The sequence below is a fragment of the Rana temporaria genome, chromosome 8, assembly GCF_905171775.1.
Source record: "Rana temporaria chromosome 8, aRanTem1.1, whole genome shotgun sequence".
Classification (NCBI taxonomy): Eukaryota; Metazoa; Chordata; class Amphibia; order Anura; family Ranidae; genus Rana; species Rana temporaria.
Genome location: NC_053496.1, coordinates 177,510,775 through 177,528,461, shown reverse-complemented (window position 1 = coordinate 177,528,461; position 17,687 = coordinate 177,510,775). Strand labels below are relative to the sequence as shown.

Sequence of the window (17,687 nt, the reverse complement as noted above, 5' to 3'; positions counted from 1 at the left end):
CATGTTTCACATCATGTGATGCTTACTCGTAGCTCCCCCGGTAGCTTCATCAGGGGAAGATACGAATCATACAGGAAATTCATTTGTATAATATCCCGACATGTTTTGCCTGGTAGCTTCATCAGGGGAAGATACGAACCATACAGGAAATTCATGCGTATATTACGCTGACATCTTTTGCCTGGTAGCTTCATCAGGGGAAGATACAAATCATACAGGAAATTCATTTGTATATTATCCCGACATGTTTTGCCTGGTAGCTTCATCAGGGGAAGATACGAATCATACAGGAAATTCATGCGTATATTACGCCGACATCTTTCGCCTGGTAGCTTCATCAGGGGAAGATATGAATCATACAGGAAATTCATGCGTATATTACGCCGACATCTTTCGCCTGGTAGCTTCATCAGGGAAAGATACAAATCATACAGGAAATTCATTTGTATATTATCCCGACATGTTTTGCCTGGTAGCTTCATCAGGGGAAGATACGAATCATACAGGAAATTCATTTGTATATTATCCCGACATGTTTTGCCTGGTAGCTTCATCAGTGGAAGATACGAATCCCATACAGGAAATTCATGATACTATACAAAGATACAGAAGAAACAAAAATAAGTAACAAAATGAACAAAAAATAATGTATCATAATTATAGTAACAGGAGGAGAGTATCGTTGTCGCCATGTTCGCCCCAACAGAAGGGGAGCTTACCCAGCCAAGGATTCCCAAGGAGGACCGCTCCCTGGTAAATGGGGTCATCGACATTGAGACTTCTTCTTATGCTTTGATCTTCGGTTATAAAATACTTGATTTAGATTGTAGATTTGTTTTGTTGTTAATCACTGATATTGATTTTCTGAAATAAACAACGCTCCGCACTTTCTAATACTCTTCTTTTTATTTTTGGAAATTTTTATATATATATTATAATTCTTAGATGATTGGTTAAATTTGGTAAGTTGGGTGAAATTACTTTAACCACTTAAGCCCCGGACCATTATGCAGCTAAAGGACCAGGCCCCTTTTTAGCGATTCAGCACTGCGTCGCTTTAACTGACAATTGCGCGGTCTACGACGTGGCTCCCAAACAAAATTGGCGTATTTTTTTTCCAACAAATAGAGCTTTCTTTTGGTGGTATTTGATCACCTCTGCGGTTTTTATTTTTTGCTCTACAAACATAAATAGAACGACAATTTTAAGAAAATTTATATTTTTTACTTTTTGCTATAATAAATATCCCCAAAAATATATAAAAAAAAATTCCTCAGTTTAGGGCGATACGTATTCTTCTACATATTTTTGGTAAAAAAATATCGCAATAAGCGTTTACTGATTGGTTTGCGCAAAAGTAATAGCGTTTACAAAATAGGGGATAGTTTTATGGCATTTTTATTAATATATATTTTTTTACTACTAATGGCGGCGATCTGCGATTTTTTTTTTTTTTTTTTTTATCGTGACTGCGACATTATGGCGGACACATCGGACACGTTTGACAAATTTTTGGAACCCCGTGCTGCCTCGGCAGCGCCTAATGTGCGCATCTACCAGACCTGCTTCCCTAACTATCGCATTGAGAAAAAGGGTGTCATAGCCCAGCTTATCTCTGAAACCTCTCCTGTCTTTAGACCTAGTAATGGTGTTGAAATCACCTCCAAAGATAACCTGCTGGGCCGTAAAAACAAAAAGCTTGGGGCCAGATTCAGGTAGAATCGCCGCATCTCTGCGGTGGCGTAACGTATCTCATTTACGTTACGCCGCCGCAAGTTTTACTGGCAAGTGCTTGATTCACAAAGCACTTGCCTGTAAAAGTTGTGGTGGCGTAGCGTAAATCCTCCGGCGCAAGCCCGCCTAATTCAAATGATCCGGGTAGGGGGCGTGGATCATTTAAATTAGGCGCGTTCCCGTGCCGATCGTACTGCGCATGCGCATGCGTTCCCGCGCCGTCCCTAAAATTTCCCGACGTGCATTGCGCTAAATGATGTCACAAGGACGTCATTGGTTTCGTCCAGCGCCATTCACGGACGACTTACGCAAACAACGTTAAATTTTAAAATTGACGGCCATATTTAACATTGGCTACGCCACCTGGGGGGCAGCTTTATCTTTACGCCGCGTATCTCTTACGGAAACGGCGTAAATTTACTGCGACGGGCAAGCGTACGTTCGTGAATCGGCGTAACGACTCATTTGCATATTCTACGCCGACCGCAATGGAATCACCACCTAGCGGCCGGCCTAGAATTGCAGCCTAAGATCCGACGGTGTAAGTCTCTTACATCTGTCGGATCTTAGGGAGATCTATGCGTAACCTGATTCTATGAATCAGGCGCATAGATACGACCGTCGGAATTCAGAGATACGACGGCGTATCAGGAGATACGCCGTCGTATCTCTTTCTGAATCCGGCCCTTAATCTTTTTAGAGAGGCATTTCCTGTCCCATTTCGTCTGGGGACCATAGATGTTAATCAGGCGCAGGTCCTGCCTCGTTGTGCATTGCCTCACTGACTATAAGGATGCCCCGCTGCATTGCACAGGTTGCACCTTATAATGTTACAATCCTTTTCCGAATGCCCCAAACCCTGACACGGAGAGCACTTTACAGGAGGATGCAAAATGCCCTTTATCCCCACACTTAATACATAGCTTTGGCTGGCCCGGGTAGTCCGCCTGTCTCTCCCTAGAAAAGCTGAGGATGGCAGATGCTGGATGACATTATCAATCTTTTTAGGGGGCTCAGAACATCTCCATACCTCCTCAACCATACAGATAAATCCCCTTGTGGTATGGGCTCATTGAGGACAAGAATTGTCACCATTTTAATGAGTGCCTGGTGTGCTACAAGCTTGGGGATGAGCTCTTTCCAGTCCGGCAGGCCCCTACACACATACTCATATTTCTCCCAAAATAGGTCCAAAGACTCCGATAAAGGACAAATCGTGAGTGAGTAATTTGTATAGCACTACAAATGCAAACTAAATCGCCTCAAGGCGCTATTTGCATCCAGTGCCATCCTGTGCCTTCAGAAGAGGTGGGTCTTAATTTTTTTTCTGAAGGCCCGATGGTTTTCTTCTATGCGGATGTCCGTGGGTAGATTGTCCCATAACCGTGGTCCTTGGACTGCAAATCTTCGTTCTTCTTTAGATTTGTAGCGGGTCTTGGGGATGTGGAGGAGGTCTTGGTTAGTTGACCGGAGGGCGTGACTAGGGGTGTAGTGCTTTATTTTCTTGCATAGGTATTGAGGAGCGTTTCCTTGTGTGCATTTGTAAGTGAGGCAGAGGGTCTTGCATGTAACCCGATCCTTCATGGCTAGCCAATGGACCATCCTCAGGGACAGGGTTATTGATTCCCAGGGTTTTTTTCCCGTTACCAGTCTGGCTGCTGTGTTCTGGATGATTTGTAGAGGCGAAATTTGGTATTTGGGGAGTCCGAGGTAGAGGGAGTTTGCGTAGTCGAGTCGGGAATTGATGATTGTTCCAACTACTACTGCTATGTCTCCTTCCGGGATGAAGGGGATGAGTTTACGCAACAGGCGGAGAAGGTATTATGATCCGCTGACTACTGATCCTATTTGTGCGTCCATAGTCATGTCTGAGTCAAAGATGACTCGGAGGCTTTTGACTTTGGTGCTTGGGGTGATCGTACTCATAGGAACCGGCCAGACCGATCAGGGTGAAGATATCTGTGGGCCTAAACCCCATCTACAGAATCCTATCCACCACTACCCTCCTATGCGGAGGAATACCCCCACCCTCCCATCGAAGCTGCACAACATTCCTCCTTTTAAACACTAAGGAAGGTAAAACATCCCCATGCTCCTTCCCTGCTCATTTTCTCCTCCCAGATCTCGCAGCTGCACCAGCATACATTTTCCCCACAGACACACCACCAGTAATTGAAGCATTGTCCTTAGACACAATCAAACCCGCTGACAGCCAGGATAGCAGTCTTTGGATTAACAGAGGCAAGACCCTCCCTCTCCTCCCTGCTCTGATCAACCAGCTTCTTTCCTGGGTCCAAACACAGTCTTGCCTACTGCAGATTCCCAGATAGTTGTAGCACCACTGCTCCCAGCACCCCCTCCACCATTCTCAGAAACAGACGCTGTGTCTGGTCCAGGCAAAGTCACTACATTGTCCATGGCGCTCCTCTCTGCAGACTCTTCCCTCAGAAGCTGACAGTTATTTCCAACGCTCTCACCAGTTTCATTTAAATCTGAAGCTTTGTTTTCTGCAGGTAAATCAGGTTGTACATGGTCTATGGGTTGGGGCTGACTGCCCGTAGCACTACAACCCTGAGCAACGCCATTGTCATTAATAAAGTTCACATCACTATCCTGCACATGCATTGTACCTGCGTTGTTACCTCTGTGATATCATGGCTGACGGCGGGATGAGACTTCCCCCCCAGTCAATTCCTGGTCAATTTTGCTTTCTCCACAGATCTCTCTTTCACAGGGCGAGGAACGATATCCATTTCCTCATCATCATCTAAGGAATCTGCAGAGAAATTGAACCTTCCTCCATCTAGAGGGGATTCCAGCTCAGTGGTAAACTCCAGCATGCCAGTACCTCCCTCAACCACTTGCTCAGATGTTCCATATTGCTGCTGCAGAGGCCTTCGACATTGAGGGCTCAACAGATGCCTGAGGTGTTGAAATGCTGGGCTCATCCTCCGGGCCCACTTTCTCTCTCACTCTGCTGACTCAGTCGGTACCTGCATCTGTTCACTGATTGGGTCACTCCCCATGCAGGAATCGGCTCCTCTCCTCATTCAGCTCAAACGTTTCCCGTTCCTATATTTCTCTTTAAATGCTCCGCTATTCTCCTTCAGAGAGCTCACCAGTTCTTTCTGCTTCCTCACAGCTTGCTCCAAGTCCTTCAACTCAGGCCTCAGAGCCGGTCTTTTCTTGCTGTACACTTTGGCACAAATTAGTTTTTTCTTCCTAAGTTCAGCTTTCAAAGCCACCAATTTCTCCTCTTCTTTATCAATCCGTGTCAGCTTATCAACAATCCTACATCTGAAGGCAGATAGGGACTCATCTATCCTTGGGGCAGGCCCAGTATCTTCCACAGGCTGAGGCCTAATCGCAGGCCTATCCAGGAGGCCCCCATCTGGGTCCTCCCCAGGATCCAGCATCCCTCCTGGGGCAGAGAAACAACTCCAGCCCCCGATCTCTGGAAGCACACAAGCTAAGGAACCAGCAACCGTACACCTCACTGTCAAGGAGCAGAATGGCAGTTCCCCACCATTCCTGTGCTGAGTTCCCAGGTCTGTACACCTGCTGTGCCCATTATGAGGGGTTCCCACCAGCCCTACACTGAGTTCCCGGGTCTGGGCAGTGCACCTGATATGTTCATTAGAAGGGGTTACCACCATCCATACATGGATTTCCTGGGCCTGAACACCTGATATTTCCATTAGGAGAGATTACCATCATTCTTACACCGAGTTCCTAGGACTGAACACCTGATATGTCTATTAGGAGGGGTTACCACCATTCCTACACTGAGTTCCTGGGCCTGAACACCTGAAATGCCAATTAGGAGGGGTTACCACCAGTCCTACACTGAGTTGCTGGGTCTGAACATCTAATATGTCCATTATGAGGGGTTTACCACTATCCATACAATGGGTTCCTGGGTCTGAACACCTGATATGTCTATTAGGAGGGGTTACCACCATTCTTAAACTGAGTTACTAGGTCTGAACACCTGATATGTCTATTAGGAGGGGTTACCACCATTCTTAAACGGAGTTACTAGGTCTGAACACCTGATATGTCCATTATGAGGGGTTACCACTATCCATACACTGGGTTCCTGGGTCTGAACACCTAATATGTCCATTAGGAGGGGTTCCCACCATTCCTACACTGAGTTTCTGGGCCTGAACCCCGGATATGTCTATTAGGAGGGGTTACCATCATTCTTACACTGAGTTCCTGGGTCTGAACACCTGAGCAATGGTCAGTAGGTACTGTTGTTCAGTGTGTGAGAAAATATGCCCCAAAGTGGGTGTAAAAGGTGTCATGATAGACAAGATACATCCTAAATATAGAACTATTTATCCAACTGTGCATCCAGAGCCTCTAGTTTATAGACCAGATACTTCCTAAATATATGTCCTGTGTGGGAGGGGTTATATAGAGGAGGACTTCCTGTATAGGAGGGGTTATATAGAGGAGGCCTTCCTGTCTGTTTGTTTCTGACAGAGTTCCTATAGGTGGCACATAACCCAGCCAGGTAGTCATGCTTTATAACCTGCTTTGTGTCCCGTGATATAAAAGAGATAATTGTGTATAAATAGATCTACCTTGATCCGCCTCCCACTTCATTATTCTCAATAACCTCCCAATTAAAATTCAACTCCCTATCTAATATAATACTCAAATCTCACTGACCGGGGCCTCCCCCTTCCTCCATGCTCCATTCCAGTTTAAGGCCAACCACCGCCCACCCAAGGTTCAATGTTTAACTTTTGATATCACATTTGATATCGCACTGGTATTGTATGTGACTACGACTTATAATTCTTTTGATCAAATGTTGTGGCCATGTTCTCTTATCAATGCATTCTTGCTTTAAAGAAAAATAAAAAAAGGAGGTTCACCTAAAGATATACTGCAAGGTGACCACTAAACACATACAGTAACACAGATCTAGCTATCCGGCAAAGTGCAAGTGCAATAATAACAATAGGACAAAACACTTCTGTCTCCAGGATTCAGATACATAGACAAGAAGCTATAACAGTTAAAATATTAGAATGCAGAAACACTTGCCTGATAGTCTCTGCTTTTGGTCTGGATGAAATACAGCAGCACCAGCAACTTCTCAATGGATGGTCGTGTGGTCCAATTCAATCTCTACTTTCTGGAATCTCTCCCTTAAGGACAAGACAGTCTCATAATTTGGGTTTCTGACCCAGCTAGCAGGATCAGGAAGTACCTGTCTATATAACTAGCTAACTGTGCGGTAATTAACAAGAATAGTTCATTACAAATATGGACGCTAGAGGAAAGCATCTCCCTACACTAGGGCAGTGGTCTCCAAACTGTGGCCCATAGGCCAGATGTGGCCCATTGCTTGCCCTTATCAGGCCCATGGGACACTATTCTTCCCACTGATACAATGTTTTCAGCATCATTTCTGGCACAAATACCAACAGGCACTATTCTTACCAATAACCCCAACAACGAGGCACTGTTCTTCCCAATGACATCAATAATGATGCACTATTCCTCACGCTGACACCAAGGATGGGGCACTATTCCCCCCACTAATACCAATAATGGGGCACTATTCCTCCCACTGATACCAACGATGGGGCACTAATCCTTCCCCTGATACCAATAATGGGGCACTATTCCTTCCCCTGATACCAACAATGGGGCATTAATTTTTCCCACCTAATACCAATGATGAGGCATGTTGTCTAGCATCATCCAAACCCTGAAAACTGTCTTTCGGGCGAACTGACTCTCTAGGGGCATTTTAATCACCAATTAAAAAAAAAAAACACTCAGACCATAGAAATACAAATGACTTTCTTGTTTATTTAGAAAATCAGAATTAGTGATTAGCAAACAATAAAAATTAGGCTAGAATCTACATCAAATATTTTATAAAAAGCTTCTTCAGGTACAACATAAAAAGTCAAATAATATATAAAAAAGTCAATATCAACCAATAAGAAGTGTTGTCCATGTATTGTCATATCTGGCCATGGATTAGCACAGTTTAATTGTATGGTGCGGTCTGTGTGAGTGCGGGACCGAGTCATCTCTGTATGGTTAGTGGGTCATATTACTAGAATTCAATACCAGAGGGCCTAGACCTACCAAAGTACACCCGAAAAAAAAACGTCTAAATATTTGTGCCCCGCCCCCAAAACACCAGTCTGAACCTGAAAACGGTTGTTAGGTCGAGTGATTTCTCTCGTGTGTACTTAAAGGGTTTGTAAAGGATTTTTTTTTTATCTTAATAGCTTCCTTTACATTAATGCAGTGCTGTTTTCATGTCCTCATTGTTCGTTTTTGCTCTCAAGTTGCTGTGATTCTTCTCTGATCTCCACACTTTCTGGTTGTCTGTGTCCTGATTACCACAGTGCTGGGAGCTTTCTCTCTGTGGTCACTAACTTCAAGTGTATTAAGTGTAAGTGTTTAAGTGTATTCTCTAACAGAGATACACTTAAACATATCTAAGATAGGACGGCTTGCGCCGTCCTATCTTAGATTGCAATGTTTTGGCTGTCCGCTAGGTGGCGCTTCCATTGCGGCCGGCGTAGATTATGTAAATGAGCTTGTACGCCGATTCACGAACGTACGCGCGGCCACCACAGTCGAATTACGTCGTTTCCGTAAGGCCTTAGGCGGCCTAAAGTTTCTCCACCTATGAAGTGGAATAACAATGTTAAAGTATGGCCGCCGTTCCCGCCGCGAGGTTCGAATTTCTTACGTTGTTTGCGCAAGTCATCTGCGAATCTGGAGTTACGTTGTTTACGTACACGTCGAAATCAATAGGCCCGTACGCCGTACTTAGCCGCAATGCGCACTGGGAAATGTAGGCGCCCGGCGCATGCGCAGTAGCAAAGAAAGTCAAAAAACGTGAGGTCAAGCCTCATGTCCATACAACACGCCCCCCTCCAACCAATTTGAATTAGGCGCCCTTACGCCCGCTCGTTTGAGGCTACGCCGCCTTAGATTAGCAGGTAAGTAGATTGAAAATCACTACTAGCCTAGCTAATTTACGGCGGTGTAGCCTAAACAGGCTAGGCTACGCCGCCCTAAATTTAATCCAATCTACCTTAATCTAACTATGTGTGTCTAAAACCCCTCAGCACCAATCAGTTTCGTTTTCCAAACCATCACTGCCCTGTATTGGCTCTGTGGCTCTGTACAGCAGAGAGGCAGGAAACAACATGCAAAAACAAAACTAGAAACTACAGGTACATTATATGATTTTTATCTATTTTTAATCGTTTTTAAAAGGAATCAGTTAACTATTTTGTCTCTATACCCTGTAAACAGTCATTTCAGCATAACATTTTTTTATTTTATTTACAACTCCTTTAAAGCGGGAGTTCACCCATTTGTAAAAAAAAAAAATTTCTCCCCATAGCTTCCTGCTCGTTCGGTCTAGGGGAATCGGCTATTTGTATTAAAATATGAGCAGTACTTACCCGTTTTCGAGCTGCATCTTCTTCCGTCGCTTCCGGGTATGGGTCTTCGGGAGCGGGCGTTCCTTCTTGATTGACAGCCTTCCGAGAGGCTTCCGACGGTCGCATCCATCGCGTCACTCGTAGCCGAAAGAAGCCGAACGTCGGTGCGGCTCTATACTGCGCCTGCGCACCGACGTTCGGCTTCTTTCGGAAAATCGTGACGCGATGGATGCGACCGTCGGAAGCCTCTCGGAATCCTGTCAATCAAGAAGGAACGCCCATTCCCGAAGCCCATACCCGGAAGCGACGGAGAGGATGCATCTCGTAAACGGGTAAGTACTGCACATATTTTAAAATAAATAGCCGATTCCCCTAGTAAAAACGAGCAGGAATCTAAGGGGGAAAAGTGCCCTCTAAGGGTGAACCCCCGCTTTAAGGACAGACGCCGTTTAGCGGGGTTCGTCTTCCGTTCCCGACCTGAGGGCCCTCCTGGCCTCAGGGATGTTGAGCTGTTTTGTAGCCAGGCCTAGCCACTGAGAGAAGGCCCAGGAGTTTCTGGGGCCTACCGATCCAGGGATGGTCCTTTGCTACCTTGTCTGTGGAAGGAAGCTGAACCAGTGGGATTCAATTGATGGGACGTACCCTGGCGAATTTACCTCACTGTGCTGCCGGTCTGGCTGAAAGATTCTTGGCACCGTGAGTCGTGTAACTTTTGTTGGAACTATATCGAGTGTGCAGTCGGTTACATGATCTTGTGGCAGAAGATCGTGGGACAATCATCAAGTCTGTGGCAGAGACTTTGTCGAGCTTCGCATCAGCTGCTAGGCCAGTGAGAGAAGGCCTATCTGGTGGTCGCTACAATCCAGTGTGGAGCTGGGTTAATCCTCTGGATCAAAGTGGTACCCGTGATCCGCAAAGTGGAAGTGCCTGAGTCTTTCCCTGTCCCTCTACCCCTCTGTTGGTGAACTTTATTAAAACCCTTAAAAGAGACTTCGTGTTGGTGCATACATTCTTATGGACAACTCTTCAATGACAACCCCTGCAACGAGTGTATGGAACAGTAAGGTAACGGCAGGCCCAAATCTAAACCAGCAGCTCCTTCGGGGGTAGTGCTACATTTATAATGAGGGGCTACCACTCCCTGTGCTGTATTTTTATTTCACAATATGCAATATGAAAAAAGGGGAATGGGGATACCGGAAAGTGGGGGCAGAAACTGTATCAGGAACATCTCATCACTTGAGTCTCCAAGAAATACGAGAAGCCAAGAGAAGCTCCTCCTACAAATTTATAATAACATTTCCCAGGATGCCCCCTTTATAAAATAAATAGTTTCTTCCTATAGTTGTTCTATGGATGTAACAGTTCCAGCAGTAACAACCATTGAATATTTGTCAAAAGAATAGGAAGGTGCCTTTGATGTCTAATTATTTCCTGCAGTCTGACCGCATTGAGAACGTTGTGCGGCGTGTCTTCTCTGATGTGTAACAAGGGCTCCTCTCTGAATGAAAGATTTCCCGCACTCAGTACATGAATAAGGACGCTCACCCGTGTGAATTCTCAGGTGTTCCACTAAGTTTCCTTTCTGTGTGAATGATTTTCCGCATTTTAACACGAATAAGGACGCTCACCCTTGTGAATTCTCTGGCGTCTAACAAAGTCCCCTTGATGAGTGAAAGTATTCCTGCACTCTTAACATGAATAGGAATGCTCACCCGTGTGAGTTCTCTGGTGCTCAACCAGTTTACATTTACGATCAAAACCTTTTCCGCACTCTGAACATGAATAGGGACGCTCACCTGTGTGAATTCTCTGGTGTGTAACAAGGTTTCCCTTCAGAGTGAAAGACTTTCCGCACTCTGAACATAAATAAGGACGCTCACCAGTGTGATTTCTCAGGTGTTTAACTAAGTTTCCATTCTGTGTGAATGACTTTCCGCACTCTGAACATGAATACGGACGCTCACCCTTGTGCATTCTCTGGTGTCTAACAAGGTCTCCTTGATGAGTGAAAGATTTCCCACACTCTGAACATGAATAGGGACGCTCACCTGTGTGAATTATCTGGTGTCTAACAAGGTTTCCCTTCTGAGTAAAAGACTTTCCACACTCTGAACATAAATAAGGATGCTCACCCGTGTGAATCCTCTGGTGCTCAACAAATTGAAATTTACGACCAAAACATTTCCCGCACTCTGAACATGAATAAGGGCGCTCATTCGTGTGATTCCTTTGGTGTATTACAAGTGAACCTTTCCTAGTAAAACATTTCCCACACTCTGAACATAAATAGGGACGTTCACCTGTATGAATTCTCTGATGTATGAGGAGTTCTCCTTTCTCACTAAAACATTTTCCACACTCTGAACATGAATAAGGGCGCTCATTCTTGTGACTCTTTTGGTGTATTACAAGTGAATCTTTCCTAGTGAAACATTTCCCACACTCAGAACATGAATAAGGGCGCTCATTGTTGTGACTCTTTTGGTGTATTACAAGTGAACTTTTCCTAGTGAAACATTTCCCACACTCTGAACATGAATAGGGACGTACACCTGTGTGAATTCTCTGGTGTATAAGTAGTTCTCCTTTCTCACTGAAACATTTTCCACACTCTGAACATGAATAAGGGCGCTCCTTCTTGTGACTCTTTTGGTGTATTACAAGTAAATCTTTCCTAGGGAAACATTTCCCACACTCTGAACATATATAGGGATGCTCATCTGTGTGAATTCTCTGGTGTTTAACAAAGTTTCCCTTCTGAATGAAAGACTTTCCGCACTCTGAACATAAATAAGGATGCTCACCTGTGTGAATCCTCTGGTGCTCAACAAGTTTACAGTTACGATCAAAATATTTCCCGCACTCTGAACATGAATAGAGAAGGCCACCTCTGTGGATTTTCTGGTGTCTAAGAAGTTCTCTGTTTTCACTAAAAAGTTTCCCGCACTCTGAACATGACAATGAACTCTCTTCTGTGGGAACTCTTTCGTGGCTTAAAGATTCCTCGGGAATAGACGGATCTATTGAAGTATCTGTACTGTGAGATCCTATAGTCTTGGTGTGTGATCCGTCAGAAGATTCCTCAGGATTAGAGGGATCCATTGATCCCCCCAATTGGGAAGGTCTGGGATGTATATTTGGAGTAACGGGATTTCCTCCTGGAGAATATTGTACAATGTTATTATCTTCTGCTTTATAATCTGGAGATACAATGAGATGTTCCTCAGAGGAATTCCGGACATTGTGTCCTCCTGTTGGGAAACAATTTATCATGAAATGTCATAACCTTCCATTCAGGAGTCATATATGTTGGTCCATCACCAAATCATTTATAAGATTTCCGGCATGGAAGACGGGGCAATTAAAACCGAAAAATACAAACCAGATAAAGTATACAAATCACACTGGGTAACATTTATTGTGTGTTGATGCAATTGTTACTTTAAGAAACGGAGATGTACCTTTCATATGGTGTACAGTATCTCCTCCTCATTTGTTGGAAACATGACGTTATATTGAGGAATGGAGATGGACCTTTCATATGGTGTACAGTATCTCCTTATTTGTTGGGAACGTGACATTATATGGAGGAATGGAGATGGACCTTTCATATGGTGTACAGTATCTCCTCCTCATTTGTTGGGAACATGACGTTATATTGAGGAATGGAGATGGACCTTTCATATGGTGTACAGTATCTCCTCCTCATTTGTTGGGAACATGACGTAATATTGAGGAATGGAGATGGACCTTTCATATGGTGTACAGTATCTCCTCCTCATTTGTTGGGAACATGACGTTATATTGAGGAATGGAGATGGACCTTTCATATGGTGTACAGTATCTCCTCCTCATTTGTTGGAAACATGACGTTATATTGAGGAATGGAGATGGACCTTTCATATGGTGTACAGTATCTCCTCCTCATTTGTTGGGAACATTGAGCAGTGTCGTAAATATGATTATCTTCCTTTGGTGAGAACTAGAGAATATTCTTTTATATTGTGTACAGTACATAAGGCAATAGGGAAGTTGCAACGACAATGTTTTTGCTGTCAACAGTTCGGGTTTTTCAGTCTTTCCTGTACAGAAGGATGTGAGCATTTTATTTTGAATAAGGACAGCACAGACTGACCCTAACTACATGGGAACATACAGTACTTTATACTCATTGAAGTAAAATGAAAATGTAAATTGTTTCAGGATTTAGTGTTTATGACTTACTTGTGTCTATATGTAGAGAAGATTCCTCCTGTTTACTTTCCATAATCATCTCCCCCTCCTCCATAGACTGCTGATCTCCACTCACCAACCTCTCTTCTTCTTCCTCTTTAACCTCAACTTTGATGTTTTTCCGTTCTTCATCCTAAACCCCAAAGATGAAAAAAATTCACTGATGAAAAGGAACAAGAAGCTACCTAAAAGAATGTCATCTCATAGCTTAGCATAATTTTGAGTTCTAGCTGCTCAGTACCACCTACCTGATGATGGTGGGGGATGGTGTGATCTTCCTGTGTGGAATCCCGGGAATACAGAGGACGGGGACATCTCTCTGGTGGGTTCCCATTACTGGATCCATCTGTAGGAAACACACACACTGACTGAATACATTGTTTATATGTGTTTATCAGATGATGGGGGATCTAGGTGGAGCCTCCGTACTGCTCTCTCCTTTACAATAAAGTCTCCTCTTACCCGGTGATGTGAGGAGCGGCTGATTGTCCATCATGACGTCCTTGTAGAGATCCTTGTGTCCTTCTAAATACTCCCACTCCTACATGGAGAAATAGACAGTGACATCCTGACACCTTATAGGAACCTGACACACACAATGATACAGTCACCATCCAGACACATCCCTTGTCTGTTACTGGATAAGGTTACAGTGACTATGGAGGAAGAGAACAGACATGACAGGGGGGTTACTGGGTGAAAATAGATTGTAAGCTCCACAAGCAGGGCCCTCCTATTTACTTCTGTATTGTAATTGTACTGTCCTCTCTCTACATTGTAAAGTGCTGCATAAACTGTTGGCGCTATATAAATCCTGTATAATAATAATATCTTATTACCTCCTCTGCTGCTACTTCCAGCAATGTCTCCTCTCTACTTCCTTCCAACTCACCTCTCACCCAGAACTTCCTGTTTGCACCTGACATCACTTCCTTTCAGCGCCTGACATCACTTCCTGTCTGTGCGTTCCACTTGTGATAAAGGCATCTCAAGGAATCTTCGTAGACACACCATAAAGAACACATGGAAGATGATTTTCGCACACTTGTCGGACATCGTTTCTCACAACCAGACCAGTTTATGGAAGACATGAATTTTTTTGGTTCTTAAAGGGAATTAAAAAAAAAGTGCTGAGGAAAGGACATCCCTTGAACTACAAATGATAAGTTTATTTGACACAATGATAATGGACTGAATGTGGACCTAGATTTTCCACATCACCATCCAAACCCTGAAATATGTCTTTCGGGTGAACTGACACTCTAGAGCAGTGTTTCTCAACTCCAGTCCTCGAGGCGCCCCAACAGGTCATGTTTTCAGTATTTCCCTCAGATGAAATTGCTGTGGTAATTACCAAGGCAGAGAAACTGATCAAATCACCTGTGCAAAATAATGGAAAGCCTGAAAACATGACCTGTTGGGGCCCCTTGAGGACTGGAGTTGAGAAACACTGCTCTAGAGGCACATAGTTGCCACTTTGCAGACATTGCAAATTGAGACACTTTTTCACAAGTAGGCGGAGCCTTGCTATAATCGGGGGCGGGGCATTTATTTGTAGGCGTGCCATAGCTTAAGAGGAAAATGTGATGTGTGAAAATGGGCGTGGTTTATGCATAATGGTGGGTGTGGCTTAGGTGGCCGTGGCTCAAACGGGGTGTGGTTAGAGTCTGAGATGAATAAGGAATGAAAAACGGTCGCGTGTACGCGGCATTAGAGTAATTTAAAAAAAAAACACTCAGACCGTAGAAATACAAATGGCTTTCTTGTTTATTTCGAAAATCAGAATTAGTGATTAGCAAACAATATTAAACTAGAATCTACATTAAATCTTTTATAAAAAGTCGGCTTCTTCAGGTACAACATAAAAAGACCAATAATATATAAAAGTGAATATCAACCAATAGGAAGTGTTGTCCACGTATTAGCACAGTTTAGTTGTATGGTGCGGTCTGAGGTCGGCTCGTAAATTGGAGACATCCTGTAAGGACATTATTCCACTGCATAGCTTGGTGTCATCAGCTGATTTTTGCACCATTGAATAGGGACAAATTGGTCAGTACACCCTGCAATTTACAGCTTCCTAGTTCAATTTTTGTCTAGGTAAGGCTCAATACTTCTCAGCACACCCTCGTATTACTATCATTTAAATCTTATGGGTATATAACTATCAAATCATCCCCCGAATTTTCTCTATGGCCCCAATGTATTGTGAGGTGACCTGTCTTCTTTTGGACATTCCGAAGCTCCTCTTTGTTCCCTGGTGTGCTTAGATCTTTGTGTTCCCCGTAACTTATAATGAGGGACTACCACTGTCTGTGCTGTATTTTTTCATTTCAAAATATGCAACATGAAAAAAATGGAACGGGGATTCCCGGAAAGTGGGGGCAGGAACATCTCATCATTGGAGCCTCCAAGAAATACGAGAAGTCAAGAGAAGACCTGGTGTAATAGATTTTCCCTGGCTCAATTCCAGGATACATGTTCTATTCTGCCGCTGAGCCAAATTCATGACGATGTGAGCACATGCATGCAGAAGAAATCTCACACTTCAGTCTCCATCAACATCTCCAACAGAAAGGAAAGCCTTTATTCAAATTACAGCTTTTATAGCCAAAGTGACATAAGCAAACATCATCACATATGGGTGCATCTGATTGGCTCATCCACATATGGTGTTCTCTTGTTACATCTGTTTCTTGACCACAAGGCAAGCATTCCAGACTTTCAGCAGCCATTTTCTTTACACGGTGGGAGGGGCAGAAAGGAGGGGGTTAAGGAGTGGGGAGTAGAAAGGAGGGGGTTGAAAAGAACATATGGCTTTCATCTATAAATATCTTGGTCAAGAAAAATACCACTGTCTTGTCACATGAATACTGAAATGCACACACACACACACATACATTATATATATATATATATACACACACATACACATCACAACAAGAAAGAAAATAATAAAAGAAAGGAAAGCAATATTTGAGTAGTTAAAAGAGAAAGATAACATTTTTATTTCACTCCATCACATCGGGCCATCAAAACTCCTCTTACAAATTTATAATAACGTTTCCCAGGATGCCCTCTTATAATATAGTTTCTCCCTATAGTTGTTCTATGGATGAAACAGTAAAAAACATTGGAAATTTGTCAGACTAGGAAGGTGCCTTCTGATGTCTAATCATTTCCTGCAGTCTGACCACATTTAGGACGTTGTGCTGTGTGTCTTCTCTGATGTGTAACAAGGATTCCTTTCTGAGTGAAAGATTTCCCGCACTCAGTACATGAATAAGGACGCTCATCCGTGTGAATTCTCAGGTGTTCAACTAAATTTCCTTTCTGTGGGAATGATTTTCCGCACTCTGAACACGAATAAGGACACTTAACCTCGTGAATTCTCTGGTGTCTAACAAAGTCCCCTTAACCACTTAAGCCCCAGACCTTTAGGCAGCTAAATGCCCAGGCCAGGTTTTGCGATTCGGCACTGCGTCGCTTTAACAGACAATTGCGCGGTCGTGCGACGTGGCTCCCAAACAAAATTGGCGTCCTTTTTTCCCCACAAATAGAGCTTTCTTTTGGTGGTATTTGATCACCTCTGCGGTTTTTATTTTTTGCGCTATAAACAAAAATAGAACGACAATTTTGATAAAAATGCAATATTTTTTTACTTTTTGCTATAATAAATATCCCCCAAAAACATATATAACATTTTTCCTCAGTTTAGGCCGATACGTATTCTTCTACCTATTTTTGGTAAAAAAAAAATCGCAATAAGCGTTTACCGATTGGTTTGCGCAAAATTTATAGTGTTTACAAAATAGGGGATAGTTTTATTTTTTTTTTTTTTTTTACTACTAATGTCGACGATCAGCGATTTTTTTCTTGACTGCGACATTATGGCAGACACTTCGGACAATTTTGACACATTTTTGGGACCATTGTAATTTTTACAGCAAAAAATGCATTTAAATTGCATTCTTTATTGTGAAAATGAAAGTTGCAGTTTCAGAGTTAACCACAGGGGGCGCTGAAGGAGTTAGGGTTCACCTAGTGTGTGTTTACAACTGTAGGGGGTGTGGCTGTAGGTCTGACGTCATCGATCGAGTCTCCCTATAAAAGGGATGACTCGATCGATGCAGTCACCCCGTTCTTCAGCTCTGGGGAGCGATCGCGAGGTGGCGGCTAGAAATGAATAGCTGCGCCCTCGTCCCGGATCGCTCCCCGCGGGTTTCCGACCGCCACATGTAGCGGGGGGGGTCCCGACCCGTGGAAAGGCAGGGACGT

General features: G+C 43.6%; 1 protein-coding gene across 1 annotated transcript; it reads right to left on the bottom strand.

Moving 5' to 3' along the window:
• Positions 1 to 10,016: 10,016 nt before the first annotated feature.
• Positions 10,017 to 13,572, bottom strand: LOC120910068 (zinc finger protein OZF-like). The gene is made up of 2 exons (XM_040321921.1): positions 13,401 to 13,572; positions 10,017 to 12,427 (listed from the first exon to the last, which is right to left on the bottom strand). The coding sequence occupies exons 1-2, from the start codon at positions 13,462 to 13,464 to the stop codon at positions 10,866 to 10,868; spliced, it is 1,626 nt and encodes a 541-aa protein (XP_040177855.1). The 5' UTR covers positions 13,465 to 13,572; the 3' UTR covers positions 10,017 to 10,865.
• Positions 13,573 to 17,687: the final 4,115 nt, after the last annotated feature.